General features: G+C 36.0%; 1 protein-coding gene across 2 annotated transcripts in view; it reads right to left on the bottom strand.

Moving 5' to 3' along the window:
- arhgef16 (Rho guanine nucleotide exchange factor (GEF) 16) overlaps positions 1-13,171 on the bottom strand; it is a 29,378-nt gene extending 16,207 nt beyond the window's left edge. Inside the window, exons 1-5 of one of the 2 annotated variants that reach the window (XM_030138767.1) lie at positions 13,024-13,171; positions 9,243-9,879; positions 6,149-6,200; positions 3,574-3,737; positions 2,222-2,278 (exon numbers count right to left, since the gene is read on the bottom strand). In XM_030138767.1, the coding sequence (XP_029994627.1) occupies positions 2,222-2,278; positions 3,574-3,737; positions 6,149-6,200; positions 9,243-9,821 (852 nt within the window). In that variant the 5' untranslated portion in view covers positions 9,822-9,879; positions 13,024-13,171. Of the gene's footprint in view, positions 1-2,221; positions 2,279-3,573; positions 3,738-6,148; positions 6,201-9,242; positions 9,880-13,008 lie in introns of both variants that reach the window. The other variant, XM_030138768.1, reaches the window with a different exon arrangement.
- Positions 13,172-14,464: the final 1,293 nt, after the last annotated feature.

Below are 14,464 nucleotides of genomic sequence, written 5' to 3'. Positions count from 1 at the left end.
AATATTCACTTTTAAAGTCTTTGAAAAGGTCCGTTAAGCATCTCTGTGTTATTCATGCAATAAATCATATAAATTTTTCAAATCAGATTTTATATTTTTTGTGTGTTTTTTGGCCTTTTGTGTTGATATAGTAGGTTAAAATGAAAAAATAATAGGCAGAAGAGATTGATGAAGTTGTGCTGAAAAAAAAAAAGATACCAAACATGGGTATAATAAACATTTCTTTATATAGTATAGAAAGGCAAAATCAAAAGTACTCAAAAACAGCCAAAAAAGGCTCAGATCCCTAAGGGTTAAAGAGCTACAGTAGACTTTTTTCCACGTATTCCTCAAACTATGACCAAATCTTTGCCTACATACTTTAAAACATCAGTGCAGCCAATAAAAACAGCTCCATATCTACACTTTTTTTTGGTTTAGTTTATTTCGAATATGCAACAAAACAAACTAATCTTACTTAGTCCTTAGAAATAAAACAGAGAGTAAGAATCATTGGAAAAAAAAAAAACTTATGCATATACATGAAAACAAAGTATGACTTCACACTCACTGTTTAATCGCCTAAAATATGACCCATGAGGCGACTAAACCTATAAAAGAACCCGCCAAGCACCTGTGTATGAGGCCGACTGAGTGTGTGTGATTACATTGGCTGGGTGTGGCGTTATTCAGGGACTGCTCAGCACACAGGGTGGACTTTCGGTATTGACACAACATCTGCTGTCAGACTGCAAGGAAAGAACCCTGACAAAGGAGAAATCCACCCATGGATACCATTACACTGCACACGTGTTCTCTTCGTAATCTTCCAGGAGTTATTTTCTGCTTAAAACGTGAATTTCTTCTTCTCACATTTGTCAGTGAGTTCCTACACTTCAAAACCTCTTAGTTTCAGCCTGTATTTGTTGTAGGTTACCTGTATTTTAAATTATTTATCAATCTGACTATAAGATTTTAATTCTGACATCAACTTGACTTTATTTTCAATGTGTTACATTAATTTTGACATTATATGTTTATTTTTAAGTTCATTATGTTGATGTTTCATGTTTTCCTTGGGCTTTGACACAGTGTGAATCATTGTGAATCATGTGTCATTTTGTTGTTTTATGACATTTAAGTATTTTATATTATTGAGTTTTAATGTTATGCATTTTATTAGTTTCACACAGCACTTTGTCCAACTCATTTTTTTAAACGCACTTTATAAATTTCCCCTTATAGATCAGAAAAGTTCATCTGAATCTATAATTAACCCATAAAGACTCATTGCTAATTTTGTGTCAGTTCCTAAATGAATTTTTCCTCCATATTTAAGCTTTCTTAAAAGGGATTTATCATCATTGATTATAATATTATCCTCCTTATTTTGTACTTTTTCAGTGTAAATCGTGCATTTATCTATATTTAATTTACTGATCATGTAGATGTTCATACAAGCTCAGATTAAAATGGAGGGTTATTATATCAGAAACAGAGAAAACTAAAGAAAATTTGAGTTTTTCAACAAAAATATCAATAACTGAACATAAAACAAAAAGTGAATCAATGTTGTAGAAAATGACAGTGTTTCCATGGTAACTACGGAGCCTCTGAACGTCCAAATGGGTCATATCTGATGACCATGAAAAGATGACAAACTGTATTTTACACCAATTATTTACATGTATTGATAGGATTAATGGATGGACAGGTATTAAACAGTTTAGATCAGTCAATGACGGTGGCTGTTTGGGTCTTTATGGGTTAAATCTGACTGAATTAGATTAGGATCCATTCTACAATATGTCAAGTCATTTCTGTTTTATAAGCATTTACAGCTTCATTTCTTGTATGTATGTATGACTTGTATGTAAGGTGCCACACATATAAAGTTTATTACCACTATTAATATTCTGATAACTGTTTTTATTGTACCTACAGGCAAATACATCATCTCTCTGCAGCTCAGTAGCAATAACAGATAATAAACAGAATAAAACTGCTCGAGGGTTTTAGATTTCAGGATCAAGACACGGTCTGTGAAGCAGCTGTTATTTCTGTCGTAGATCAGTCTCTGCTTAAAATACAGAGTGTTTTCAACCTGTACTTTAACACTGAAGAGGAAATAAAACAATAAATCTATATACTCCCTGTCTGTAACTCTTCTTTTTGACATTTCTGTAGGCGTCTCTGCTGCAGCTGCTGTGTGATGTACATACAGATATAAACACATTCTTACCTCTTGTCTCTTTCTCTCCTGAGATGAGATCATTGTCAGGATGCCCGTCTCCTTCACCTATAGAGATACCAACGCAGACACATACATTATCACATGAAAATGACAAAAGAAAATGTGAATGTTCTCAGCCTGTCAGACCAGCGCTGCTTGTGTTCAGATGTGTAGAAAATGTAGGGTCTGTGATGTAGACACAGAAAGATATTACACATAAATATTAAATAAATGGGTTATTATTTATTTTTTTCATATTTTATTTATTTATTTAGACAGGGACAATGCACAATATACATTAACCTTAAACAGGAGAGATGTAATGCACCAGGTTGTAGCACTAGTGCTTTTTTCCACCTGTAGTTCCTGGGCAGGCTGATGTCATCACTAAAAAAGCAGACATTGATAAAAACTAAAACATACAAAGAGCAGTATAAGATGCATTTTCATAACTCCATCCATATAAAAAAATCATTCACATGTGTACCATTCATCATTCATCATACAAATTTGGCTGAAAGTATATGTAAGGGTTAATTAATGCATCTGTGAACCACTATAACTCCTCCTTGTGGCTGATGTACAAACATAACAACTCTATAAAACACAGATATATCACTTTTAGTATTAGTAAGTTACTGCTATCAGTTAAATTAGATTAGATTAGACTTATTGATCCCACAATGGGGAAATCCAACGTTCCAGGCAGCAACAGAATAAAGTGCAAGAAAAAGTGTGCATGCATAAAGAAAGTGCAAAAAACAGCATAAAACAATAATAATAATAATAATAATAATAATAATAATAAATTATACAGACCATATACATATTTACAACAGAGTGGAATTGCAAAATGTCAGATATATTGATATGAATGACCTTATATCTATTTAACTTTCATTAAAGTGCTGCTAAATCTGTGTTATGACTTCGTACAGAACTAGAAAATGTGTTATTAACCACTCAGACAAATGTGAGTGATTAAAAAAAAATCACCACGTCCATAAATTTAGGTTTCAAATGGGTCGTTCTAAGTTTGGCTCGAGTGTGTCATCAAGCCATAGTTTCTGGGTCACCCAAAAAATCCAAAGCAAAAAGACTGATGGGAAACAGTTATGTATAAATTAGCTTGTGTCAAATGTGCCAAACAGTGGTTTAAAATTTAGTTATAGTAAAGAAATAAAAAGGGACATATTATCAAAAAATCTACGCAGTCTGTCAGTGTTTTCTCTGAAATCAAGTAAAGACTAAAATGTATGTCTTTACTGCGTTTATTCAGACTTTACTGGTGTGAGTTAACTTCAGTTCTCACAGCTGAAATACATCATGTAGTGCATGCCAGTGTGGTTAAAAGCGTTTACCTGTGGCAGCTGACTCCAGGTGAGCTGCACCGGCCGGTAGCTCTGCACTACGATGCCCTGATCCTCAACAGGAGCCTCCACCACCACGAAGTCATCCAGCAGCTCATCCTGGTTGGTGGAGTGTAACCCCCGCTCCCTGACGTCCTGGTAGAGCCGCGGTGTAGCTGATGATTGCATTAACAAACATCACAATTCAGAGCCGCACAGTGGTGGGCTGTCAGGGCCTGTAAGGCCTTCTCTGCCGGCCTAAAAAAATATCTGAATCTCAGACTGATGTTAATTATATTTTGTCCATGAACACTTATTCAATAATTCCAAATGGTCTGTCTGCTTCTGTTCATAGCTTTTCCCCTGGTTGTGCTTAGGAATGTACTTTCACATTAAAGGATTTAACCAGTCACATTTCAGCTATCATTTGTTGCCAGGCAGGGTCAAAGTCAAAGAAATCTGCCTGGAGGCCTTCACAGTCAGTTCTGCAGGCCCTCTGGCAAAGCATAAGTGTCGATGAAATTGTTGCTTCAACCAATCAGATTCTGAGTTGGCGACACCAAGGCCTTCTAGCAGGCATACGGTAACATCAGCATATTCACACCCTTTGATTGGATAGTCAGAGAGCGTACTAGCCAAAACTAGCAAACTGCATCTGTAGTGAGCTGCACGAACAGAAATATAGTTGTGTTGGTTTAATAGCTGTTTTGTCAAAACACAATGGCTGAAGGAAGAGAGGAAATGGATTTGGTCGCAGATTTGTTGTCAAAGCCATTTTGAAGACGGACTTTTCAAGAAAACCTGAACAAAAGGTCGGACAATTCCGAAGCTAGCAAGCCGGTCAAAACCAGGAAAAGGATTTGTCCATCACTTTCACTCCACTAACTATGACTGGTACCCCCGGTACCCGCACGGATAGTCTGTACAACAGAGTAGTTGAACTCTTTTTGAGGAAAAAAAGGAGGATGGATTTTGTGCACAAATAATCAGAATTTTTTGTGAGTAAAATGTTGCTATTTTCCTAAATAATATTGCAAGTTTATGAGGTTATTATTGATGTTTGTTTTTTTTTTATGTGTGTCGCAGCTGCAGCTACAGTAGAAGGAGACTTGTGCACCCCAGGTTTGTGTATTCAGTAAAGGCATTTACTACACAAGTTATCTATCTGCAATGCAATGGCTCTTTACACTGCATTTATACAAATAGTGTGAGCCCAAATATGCAGTAAAATATAAATATAAATATAATGCAGAATAAAAGGATGAAAATGTAAATACAGGATGTGTGCAAATATACATGAGGTAAACATTGATTCAACAGAGTGACTGTCTGGAGAAATGCCTACAACTAAAAAAATACTCCAAACTTGAACAAGTACTTTTATGTAAGACAGAAATGATGATCCGGCACTGAACTAAAACATTTCTCCTAGACTTACCAAAAAAGTGTTGCTTCTTTTCATTAATTTGTCAAGAGAGAAATGAATTACACATGTGTTAAAAAAATAAACAATTGGTGCCCAGCACAACAAACCCCGCCCCTCGCAAGTATTGTACCTTATTTTGGCATCGATCCAGCTGATGTCATCATGTCTATGCACATCAGCATATAAACTGCCTCTATATATGTGCCAAGTTTGAAGTAAATTGAAACTAAATTGATGTTTTTATAGACGTTTGAAATTTTGCCCATTATAAGTAAATGGGAGAATTGTTTTTGTTTTGTTTTTTTTTTAATTCATAAAAAATTTGGACTTTGACCTATTTTTCCCACAATGTAACCACATCTATTCTGGGTCACTGTCAATCTATAAACCCAACTGGTATGAATTCAACCAATAGTTTTGCTGCTAGAGTGTTAACAAACAAACAAAGAAACGAGCAAAGAAACAAACCTAACCAAAAACAATCCCCCTTGCCTCCCCTTCGGGGGTGGGGTAATAATCAATCATAATAACATGGGCACTTTGAGTAGGAGGTGAGAGTTTTTACCTTAATTTGACTAGTTTTAATGTAGGTTTATTCATTGAGCTTGTTCTTTGCTGAACTGATAAATATTACCAAAAGTTAAGTTCCACAGCCTGTAAACTGCACATGAAACTTCATTATGAAACTATGGAAGAATACTGCTTGATAATATATGCATCTCACTGACCAAAAAGCTGAAAGCTGCCTGTTAACACCCTTCATTTGGCACTTTTACACTTACTGGCTGCAGATGAGGACTCACACCCACACAATAATAATAATGATGCTAATGAAAAGGACTTTAAAAGCTAATCTCATGCTGGACAAGTAGCTGTGTTTGTCAGCACAGGATGCCAAAAGTTTCAACATATTCGATATTCAGCAGAATGACAGCATTCAGAGTGAGTGATTTCCTGCTTGATCCTCTGATGCCTTCAGGACAGAGTGACTACACCATCCACATATCAATTACTTAGACCTTTTTTTTTTACTGCTGTGAAATTCTGTGACACATACTTCCTACACAATTACAAGTTAAAAGTCATTGTTATTTTCCAGTTGTGTGAAGGCCAAAGGCTAAGTTTAGAGAAGTAGACTTAGTGACACATGAGTGAACATACCATCTTTGAAGGATCCTCGGTGCCTCTGGTTCCTCTTTCGCCCCAGAGTTCGCTACAGAGGCGACAAAGACGTTTATCATTATCGAACTCATAAGCATCTTCTCAACCCATCCTTACATGTCATTCTTTCTTCAGCATTTCTTTCGTTAAACCTCTAAGTTTTGCAGTTTCTTACTATAGTCTGGATAAATCTAAAGGGGAATTCCTGCACTGGGGTACTTCTCTGGACAATAGGAAACAGTTGAGGAAACAAATCATCATCCCTGTGACTAAAGGAGAATTTAGCCGAGGTTAACACAAGCCGGCGTTAACACACACATTATGTTTGACTGATGAGGCTACGAGACAAACAAAACTGTGTGCAAAAGTCTTAAGTTGCCTTTACCTTTCTTGTTTCTGCCAGGTTAAATTGAGCTTGCGTAAATTATTTTTCATCCTATTTTCTTCATAAACAACAAGAAAATACAGGAAATATGCACACGTCCTAAAAGACACACACAAAAAAAAACTGAACTAAACGGGATAAAATGAGTATTTAGTGTGACCTCTGACCGCATGATTTAGAAGAAGCAGCAGAAACGATCAGAAACATCTGACGTGTTGAATGAAACCAGGTGTAAAACCTCAGAAAATAAAAGCAATAAATCTCATATTGTCTGAACAGAAGGGTTAAAGTCATGTTCAGTGCAAAGGAAGGTCACACTAAATATGACCACTGTGGTTTATAGAAGCTGTTTTTTCCCTGAAACTTGTGTCTTTACTGCTGTATATACCTCACATATACACAGGAACTGACAAATGCATATGTGTGGTCATTAGAACTTTAATAAACCAACAAAACTAATGTTGGTCTTGGACTTTTGCACAGTACTGCATACATTTCTGTTTTTTTCTCTTCTTAATACTGTCTAATAATCATTTTAGGTGTTTATTTGTTCCTGTAAATGTGTATATATGATAATATTATAATGGAAACTTAATACATGTACAGTTGCAGAAAAAATTATTAGACCATCAAAACTCATCCAAAACAATGGTTATGCAATCAAGTACTAACTCCTGTGTGTATCGTGACTAAAACAGACTGAAAAGAAAACATGGAATGCCTAAAAGCACTGTTTTTGTCAGTACAATGCCATAGATATTGATGTAAGAACTGAAGTGATTTTGGTTATTATTTAGAAAACCATAGAAAATGGATAGACATCAGCTCTGAAATTAAACTCTTATGAGCTATTTTTGTTGTTATCATTATATTTGTCCAAACAAATGTACCTTTATTTGTACCAGGCATTAAAATGAACAAGAAATTGAAAAAAACAAGGGGTGGTCTAATAGTTTTTTCCACGACTGTAGTGTTCTGTTGTATGTTGAATTCCCTCTTACATACTATGGAGTATTATTTACATATATTACATAACTTGCTCTAAATAAAAGATTTTAAAAAATAAGCGATGTTACAGGATGTGTACAGTCTATGATAATTAATATGTCTGCCTTTAATAGCTTGTTGTTACAAACTATGCACAATATCAAATAGGTTTCACAATATGTGGTCTTATTTAATCGCCCCTCCCATGGTTGTAATGCAACAGCATCTGTTTATTTTGTCTGTTTGTCTATGAGCCGGATGATTCAGAAACTACGGCACAGACTTGGAGTGAAACTTGATGGAAGGGAATGGACCAAGGATGAACACATTCAGTTTTGATGCAGATCCAGTTAAATGGGTGGATCCTCTGATTTCTGTTTTTTCTTGAGAAAGGGTTTGATTCCAGTACAAAACAATTTGCTGTTAATGCTTTATCTACTGGCTTCAACCAAGCAGTAAATCCAAGCACTTTTATGGCCTTTCAAAGTCACATTCTAGACATTAGGTACGGTTACATGATGTTTCTAAATCCAATTTATTTTTCCAGAAGAAATTAATTCGGAACTAAAGTATTTTCTCTTCTGTTTACATGGAAATGTTAAATCCGAATAAAAGTTTACATGAGGTATTAATGAGGTAGGTAAGTGAGCAAAAGGGTTTGCGCTGCAGTGCTCACATTGCCTTGTTCTCGCAGCCCTTCTGTTAGCTTAGCTTGGCAAAGTCACTGCATTTCCATGATCACACGTAGCCAGTTTTTTAGAGGTGATTTGTTGTCTTTTATAAGTGATTTTCTGAAGTCCGATTCTCCCTAATTATTTCTTTAGATCCGCGACTTACTGCACTCATACAATCTTGGGACTGTTGTGTTGACGGAAGTTGGAAAATCTTTTTGTTGGAAGGAATGCATGCGCTAAATTAGCTTTGCTTTACCGTTTTAGCTTTGCATTAGTTTTTATTTCCCAAGATTTTATTAGTGCAGTAAGTCACATCACCATGATTTGAGCCTCAATTTGTGATCATATTGACCCCAGCGGACTAAAGTAATGATTAGGGAGAACTTAATTTCGACAAAATCACTCATAAAATACTACAAATCACCTTTAAAAGCCTGGCTACGTCTGACCAGAGGAATGAAGCAGTTATGCTAAGCTAGGCTAAGCTAAGCTAATGGAAGGGCTGCGAGAACAAGGTAATCGGTGCACTGCAGTGCAAACTGATTTGCCCACTTATCGAACTCATTAGTGCATGACAAATGAATGAATAAAAAAAACAAGTGGTGAACTCTTCCTTCAGGGTTTTAGAGGCTGGTAGATCCCATCAGAATAGCCCACTGGAACGGTTTGGGTTGACTAGACTGCAATGCATATTCTTCCGCCAGCGCAGAATGTGTGCGTCATCGCGACAGGAGAAGACAACGAGCATGTGTAGAATGGAAGGAAGTCCAAACGGAATAAAGGGTTTACATGTCCCAGGAATAATTTAGACCGGAATTAAAAGGGGATTAAACCAGTGACTTTAATCGGGTTTAAATTTAATCTGAATTTTTCTTTTTCAACTGGAATAAGGTGTTTACATGGGCATCTGAAATAGAATCTAACCTTTAATCAGATTAAACCAGGAATAAAAGTTGTCATGTAAACGCATGGATTTTCAGACATTTCACTACCAAACTTTCATATGATTGCATCTGCACAAACTGTTCATTCTCCTTGGAGCTCATACCTTGCGTCCCGGGCTTCGGGCTGGACCAGGACTGACAGACCTCCCCTCACTAACAGGCTTCAGTGTGTGTGCACTTCCTTTAGACATGGCTTCAATATCCAGACTGGTCACAGCTGCTCTGTACGACTTGTTCCTGCGGTTCCTCCTCAGAGCGAACCCATCTCCATCGCTGTCGTAATCCTCCCAGGACACATCGGGCCCCTGTGCTGAGTGGCGGCTGTGCGTCCCACTGCTGGAGTGTTCCAGTCCCACTGGGAACGTCACCACTGTGGTGTGGTGGCGATTTTTAGGCCGGCTGGACACGGCTAGATTCTTGGGGATCAGCTGCTGGGTACCCATCCTCAGTGCCGCGGGGCTCTGGGTGCTTAAAACCACCCGCTGAGGCACAATCCTGTCCACTACATCCTCCTCCGCCACCTCCTCCTCAATCATGGGGGTTTTGGTTTGGGGTGAGGGGCGGCTTGGTAACTGGTAGCCCTCATCACCTGGCTCAGATATATGGAGTTCAGTGGTGAAGCAGTTTTCTAAAATAAGAGAGGCCTGGTCGCCCATGGGACTTGGTGACTTGGTTTGGGACATGATCTGCTCCTGCCGGTGACCTCGGCCTGGTCTTCAGTACCTACAACATCGGAGGAGTCTGTCAAGATAGGAAAAAATGACGATTACAGACAGACAAACGGAATAATTCCTGCTGTAGAAGTTAAAGGATGAGATGATTTTAACAACTTTACTCTGAAAATAAACTGAAAAAATACTTTACAGGTATCCTATAATAGACTTCACGGTCCTCTGATGGGTTTTCTGCATTTTGTAGAAGTTAAAGGATGAGATGATTTAACTAGATTATAAAATATTGGTCATCTGTTGGGATGTTTGTGAGAACTACATTCCTCTAGAAAGTCAACAGTTCATGACCTCAGAAAAACAGTTCTGTTTTCAGCTTTGTGACAAAGCATTTCCAGCTAATCCACGAGGGGTTTTAAAGCATTTATTTAGATTAAGAAGGAGAATTTTTCCAACCCTTAAAGGAACACATAATCCTGTAGTTTGGGGGTGCAACTACTGATTATTGTGTATTAATTTTATTTATTTAATGTTGATTTAACAGGGACAATACATACAGCATTGCCACCAAAAGGAAAATGTGATGCATATAAGACGTCTTGCTTCAGCTAATTTACAGTCTTTGCCTCTTTTGAAAACTATAAAATAATATACTTAATATAATAAAATACAAAAAAATACAATGTATTTAAAGAATAAATGCCATAAATTAATAAATAGAGTGACTCATATCAGACAACTGAACACAATGTTACTGTAGATTCATGTGTAGCTCGTTTTCTGGGTTATTTGATACTTGTTTGGTTGATAAAATGCTAATCATCTTTTCAAAACGTCTTAAAATATTTAGTTTAGTCCAAAATCCAAAGATATTCAGTCATAGAGGAGTAAAAACATCTGGTTTGATGAGCATGCTCCTATATTATCAATGTGGTTTGATAAATTATTACTGATTATTCAGTGTATCACAAAGAACATTTGATGAATTTGTAAAGAAAAAGACCACTTTAGCTCTTATTTCATCAGTGAGTGGCAAGAAGTAACTTGAATCAGTGTCTAATAAAACATTTTCTGTTATTGTGATATTCACATTTTTATTTATTTGTTTGTCCTATTGGTTGGAATTTTATGTTTATATTTGTTTTCATTGTGGCATAGTAATATGTCAAAAGTGTACATGCATTCAATTTTATATTGTTATATTGTATTTAATTTTAATATATCGGCTAAAATTTACTAGGGGGTCAAATGAGTGGCCATTTTGTCAAAAAAAAAAAGTTGTAAGAAATGCATAGAACTGTCTGGAAATAATGCTAATACATTTGTGCACAGACTACTGATATGACAGTGGAAGCTATATTTTCAGAAATATTGGATTTTCAAAAGCACGTGCATGTGAAAACTTTTGCTGGTGGACGGACGTGACATTACCCATGATGATCTGGTCAGTACCAGTACTTAATTAGGAATAAACTTATATACTTACTATTGCTAATTATCCTCTTATTCATAAATGTTAGGATTGTGGATCTAAAACAATAACAGCTGACACAAAAACACAAAATGTGGCAGTGGACGGATGTGACATGGTTGTTATGGATCCCATCATACTGATGCTCGGCAGCCATGTCACCGTTTCCACAAATGATCCCTGTGCAAAAACTAGTGTCATAATTATTTATTGTATAGTTTATCATCATACTAAAGAGGAAATAACAATATAGAATTGTTTTTTCTTTATAAAAATGCTTATTATTAGAAAACTGTTGATTTAAAAAGTGACATGTGACATTCTTAATGTATGTACTGGCGTAACAAAAGCAGGATGGATCAGCACCATACTCCATATTGCAACCTGTAAAAATAAAACATGTGATATGTAGTATGTAATCTTGTAAGAAAAACTGGGGAATCTGAAAGAATAGAATATTTGTTTTTCAGGTAAATTCAGTTAAAATATAACTTGGCCATTTGTGACATGAAAATATAGCATTAATTGTGATGAAATTGGACATTTTTGACCTGAAAACATAGTTCATATGACCATCAACATGTTGCAACAGAACTGAAATCCTGTACATTTGCATAACTTGCACTTACCAACACAAGGTTCCTTTGGGGATTCACTTATATTGATTTCTTATGCATGAAGACATAAATAAAACCTCTAAGCAAATTTTGGCCAATATGCGCTCTCCTGGAATAACTTCAGCTACTTTTGTTCTTTTATTGAAAAAAAGAAAAATATATTCAGATTTAACAAGCTGAAATGAGGGAATTTTAACTCAAACCAATTGATAATTTGCAAGAATAGTAGGTGATTTAACTACCATTTGTTGCAGCTTTACATCAGTGTAATATTAAGAAAAAATAAATAACATATCACATCTGGATGGTTTTCACTGGACTCTGAGGGAAAATATTAATCTGCAAAATAACTAAAACTGCGAAATTTGCCTCAGAGATATAGAAAAAGTTGAAATACAGAGAAAAAAAGTTGCATAAAATGAAGTAATAGTCTGTAACTGAGTACAAGTTACATTCCTCTGCTGCACAAAAGGCACCTTAAATGGACAGAAGTGCAGACAGCAGTAGTTTCTATGAACATGTCCTGTGTGAATGACCCTCAAATACCTCCAGTGGCCTAGAGTGAGGCTCCCAGATCATTTTCCATCGGATAAGATAATACCATAACATAACCTAACCCGTGATTTAATTCTCAACTCAGAGCACAAACTCATATGAAGGGACTCAACCCGTGACTCACATCTCACTCCTACACTGCACTTGCCTACACAAAAGCAGACAAGAGACCTGCTCCTGTGAAAGTGTGCGCCACACAAATACAACAAAATCCACAGTAGAATAAAAATAAACCCCATGAGAAAAGTCACAAAGTTATTAGAATAAAGTTACTGTAATGAGTCTTTTAAAAACATGTCATTACAGCTGCAGCCTCAAAATGACATTCAGAGCAAAAAGTATGAACATAAACTGCAATAAAAAGCTGCATTTACGAATAAAAAGCGCATATTTTACATTATTTTCTCTACTTTGAAATCCCAGATAACTTCTCAGCCTGGAAGGATTAGGGTGGGAAAGAAAGAAAGGAAAAAAAAAAAAAAAAAAATGTCCGCCTCACATTCCCATGGTTCACAACACAGAGGTGGCACGGAACTCTGCGAACCCAGAGGAGTGTTACCTGAGCAGGACTCACCTGGAGAAGCCACTGTGCAGTCCGTGTGGGTCCGTGTGGGTCTCAGAGCTGCGGTCCTGCCCGTCTGTTAGTCAGTCAGTCTGTCAGTCCTCTGCTTCTGTCCGTCCTCCCTTCCACTCTGACACATATTATTCCTCCGACGCGCGCCCACTTCCTCCTCTGTTTGCTCGCGAGTGCCTACGTCACTACAGGTGAACCTCAGTTCAGTCACCTGGAGAGAAACGCACAGATTTAGAAGAAAGAGGAGGAAAGGTTGTGTTTGGAGGTCAGACTAGAGTTAGGATTAGGTGTTTTTTTCCACGTGAAACTGAGTATCCAGACCGAAATCTATTTTATTATTAAACATTATTTTTTTCATTTTTCCTAGAATTATACAAATAAACCGTTTACATTTTTATTTTTTTTTTTTTTTTTTTTTTTTTGCAATATTTTCACAAAAAAACTCAATCTAGTTCTGATCTGTCCCAGTTGCTGTTTCTAATATTTCCTACAGCTGATTGGAAATCAACAGCTCTTTAACTCCCCCTGGTGACCACTTAAATAATTACATCTTCCATGTTGAAACGCTTTTTTCCCCCTGATTCTTTAAATACTGCGTAAAAAAAATGAACAGTGACCCTGAAGCTTTAGAAAATTAAATAAAAAACTATTTAGTTCTGATCTACATCAGCTGCTGTTTGTTTCTAATGTTTTGTAATAGCTCTTTGATGGCTATTTGAATATTTGCATTCTCTTTATTGAAATGTGTTTTGTCTACACCAATTTATGGAAGTAAATTTGTGTCATCAGATTTTGAATTATGAAAGCCAATGAGTTTCTAGCACTGATTTTTTTTTATTTTTATTTTTGCACTAAAATTAAGTATCTGAAGTTTTTGCATCTGAATTTTTTTAAATTCTAAATTTATGAACATAGTTGAATTCAGAGACAAACAACTCAGACACTTAATTTCAGCACAAAAATATCCAGATACTTAATTTCAGTGCAAAAAAAGTTCAGATACTTTATTTCAGCCCAAAAAAAGTTCAGATACTTAATTTCAGCGCAAAACAAAGTTCAGATACTTAATTTCAGTGCAAAAAAATTCAGATACTTCATTTCTGTGCAAAAAAAAAATTCAGATACTTAATTTCAGAGCAAAAAAAATCATATAGTTAATTTCAGTGCAAAAAAAAAATTCAGATACTTAATTTCAGTGCAAAAAAAAAAATTCAGGTATTTAATTTCAGTGCAAAAAAAAAAAAAAAAATTCCGAGTTACAAATGCAATGTCTTTTATAGTTCAAAATCTGATGACACAGATTTACTTCCATACCAATGAATTTTTGGAGCAGAGCTGCGGAAAGGTGTATTCAGTATTTGGTTTAACCTTAATCAATTTACAACTAAAGACCTTTCTCAGTGAAAGTAGTTGTCAAAAAGGAGGAAAACATTCAATAATT

This window comes from Sphaeramia orbicularis, chromosome 7 (assembly GCF_902148855.1).
Source record: "Sphaeramia orbicularis chromosome 7, fSphaOr1.1, whole genome shotgun sequence".
NCBI classification, from domain to species: domain Eukaryota; kingdom Metazoa; phylum Chordata; class Actinopteri; order Kurtiformes; family Apogonidae; genus Sphaeramia; species Sphaeramia orbicularis.
The sequence above is the reverse complement of the archived record's forward strand: the minus strand, read 5'-3'. Positions and strand labels throughout refer to the sequence as shown.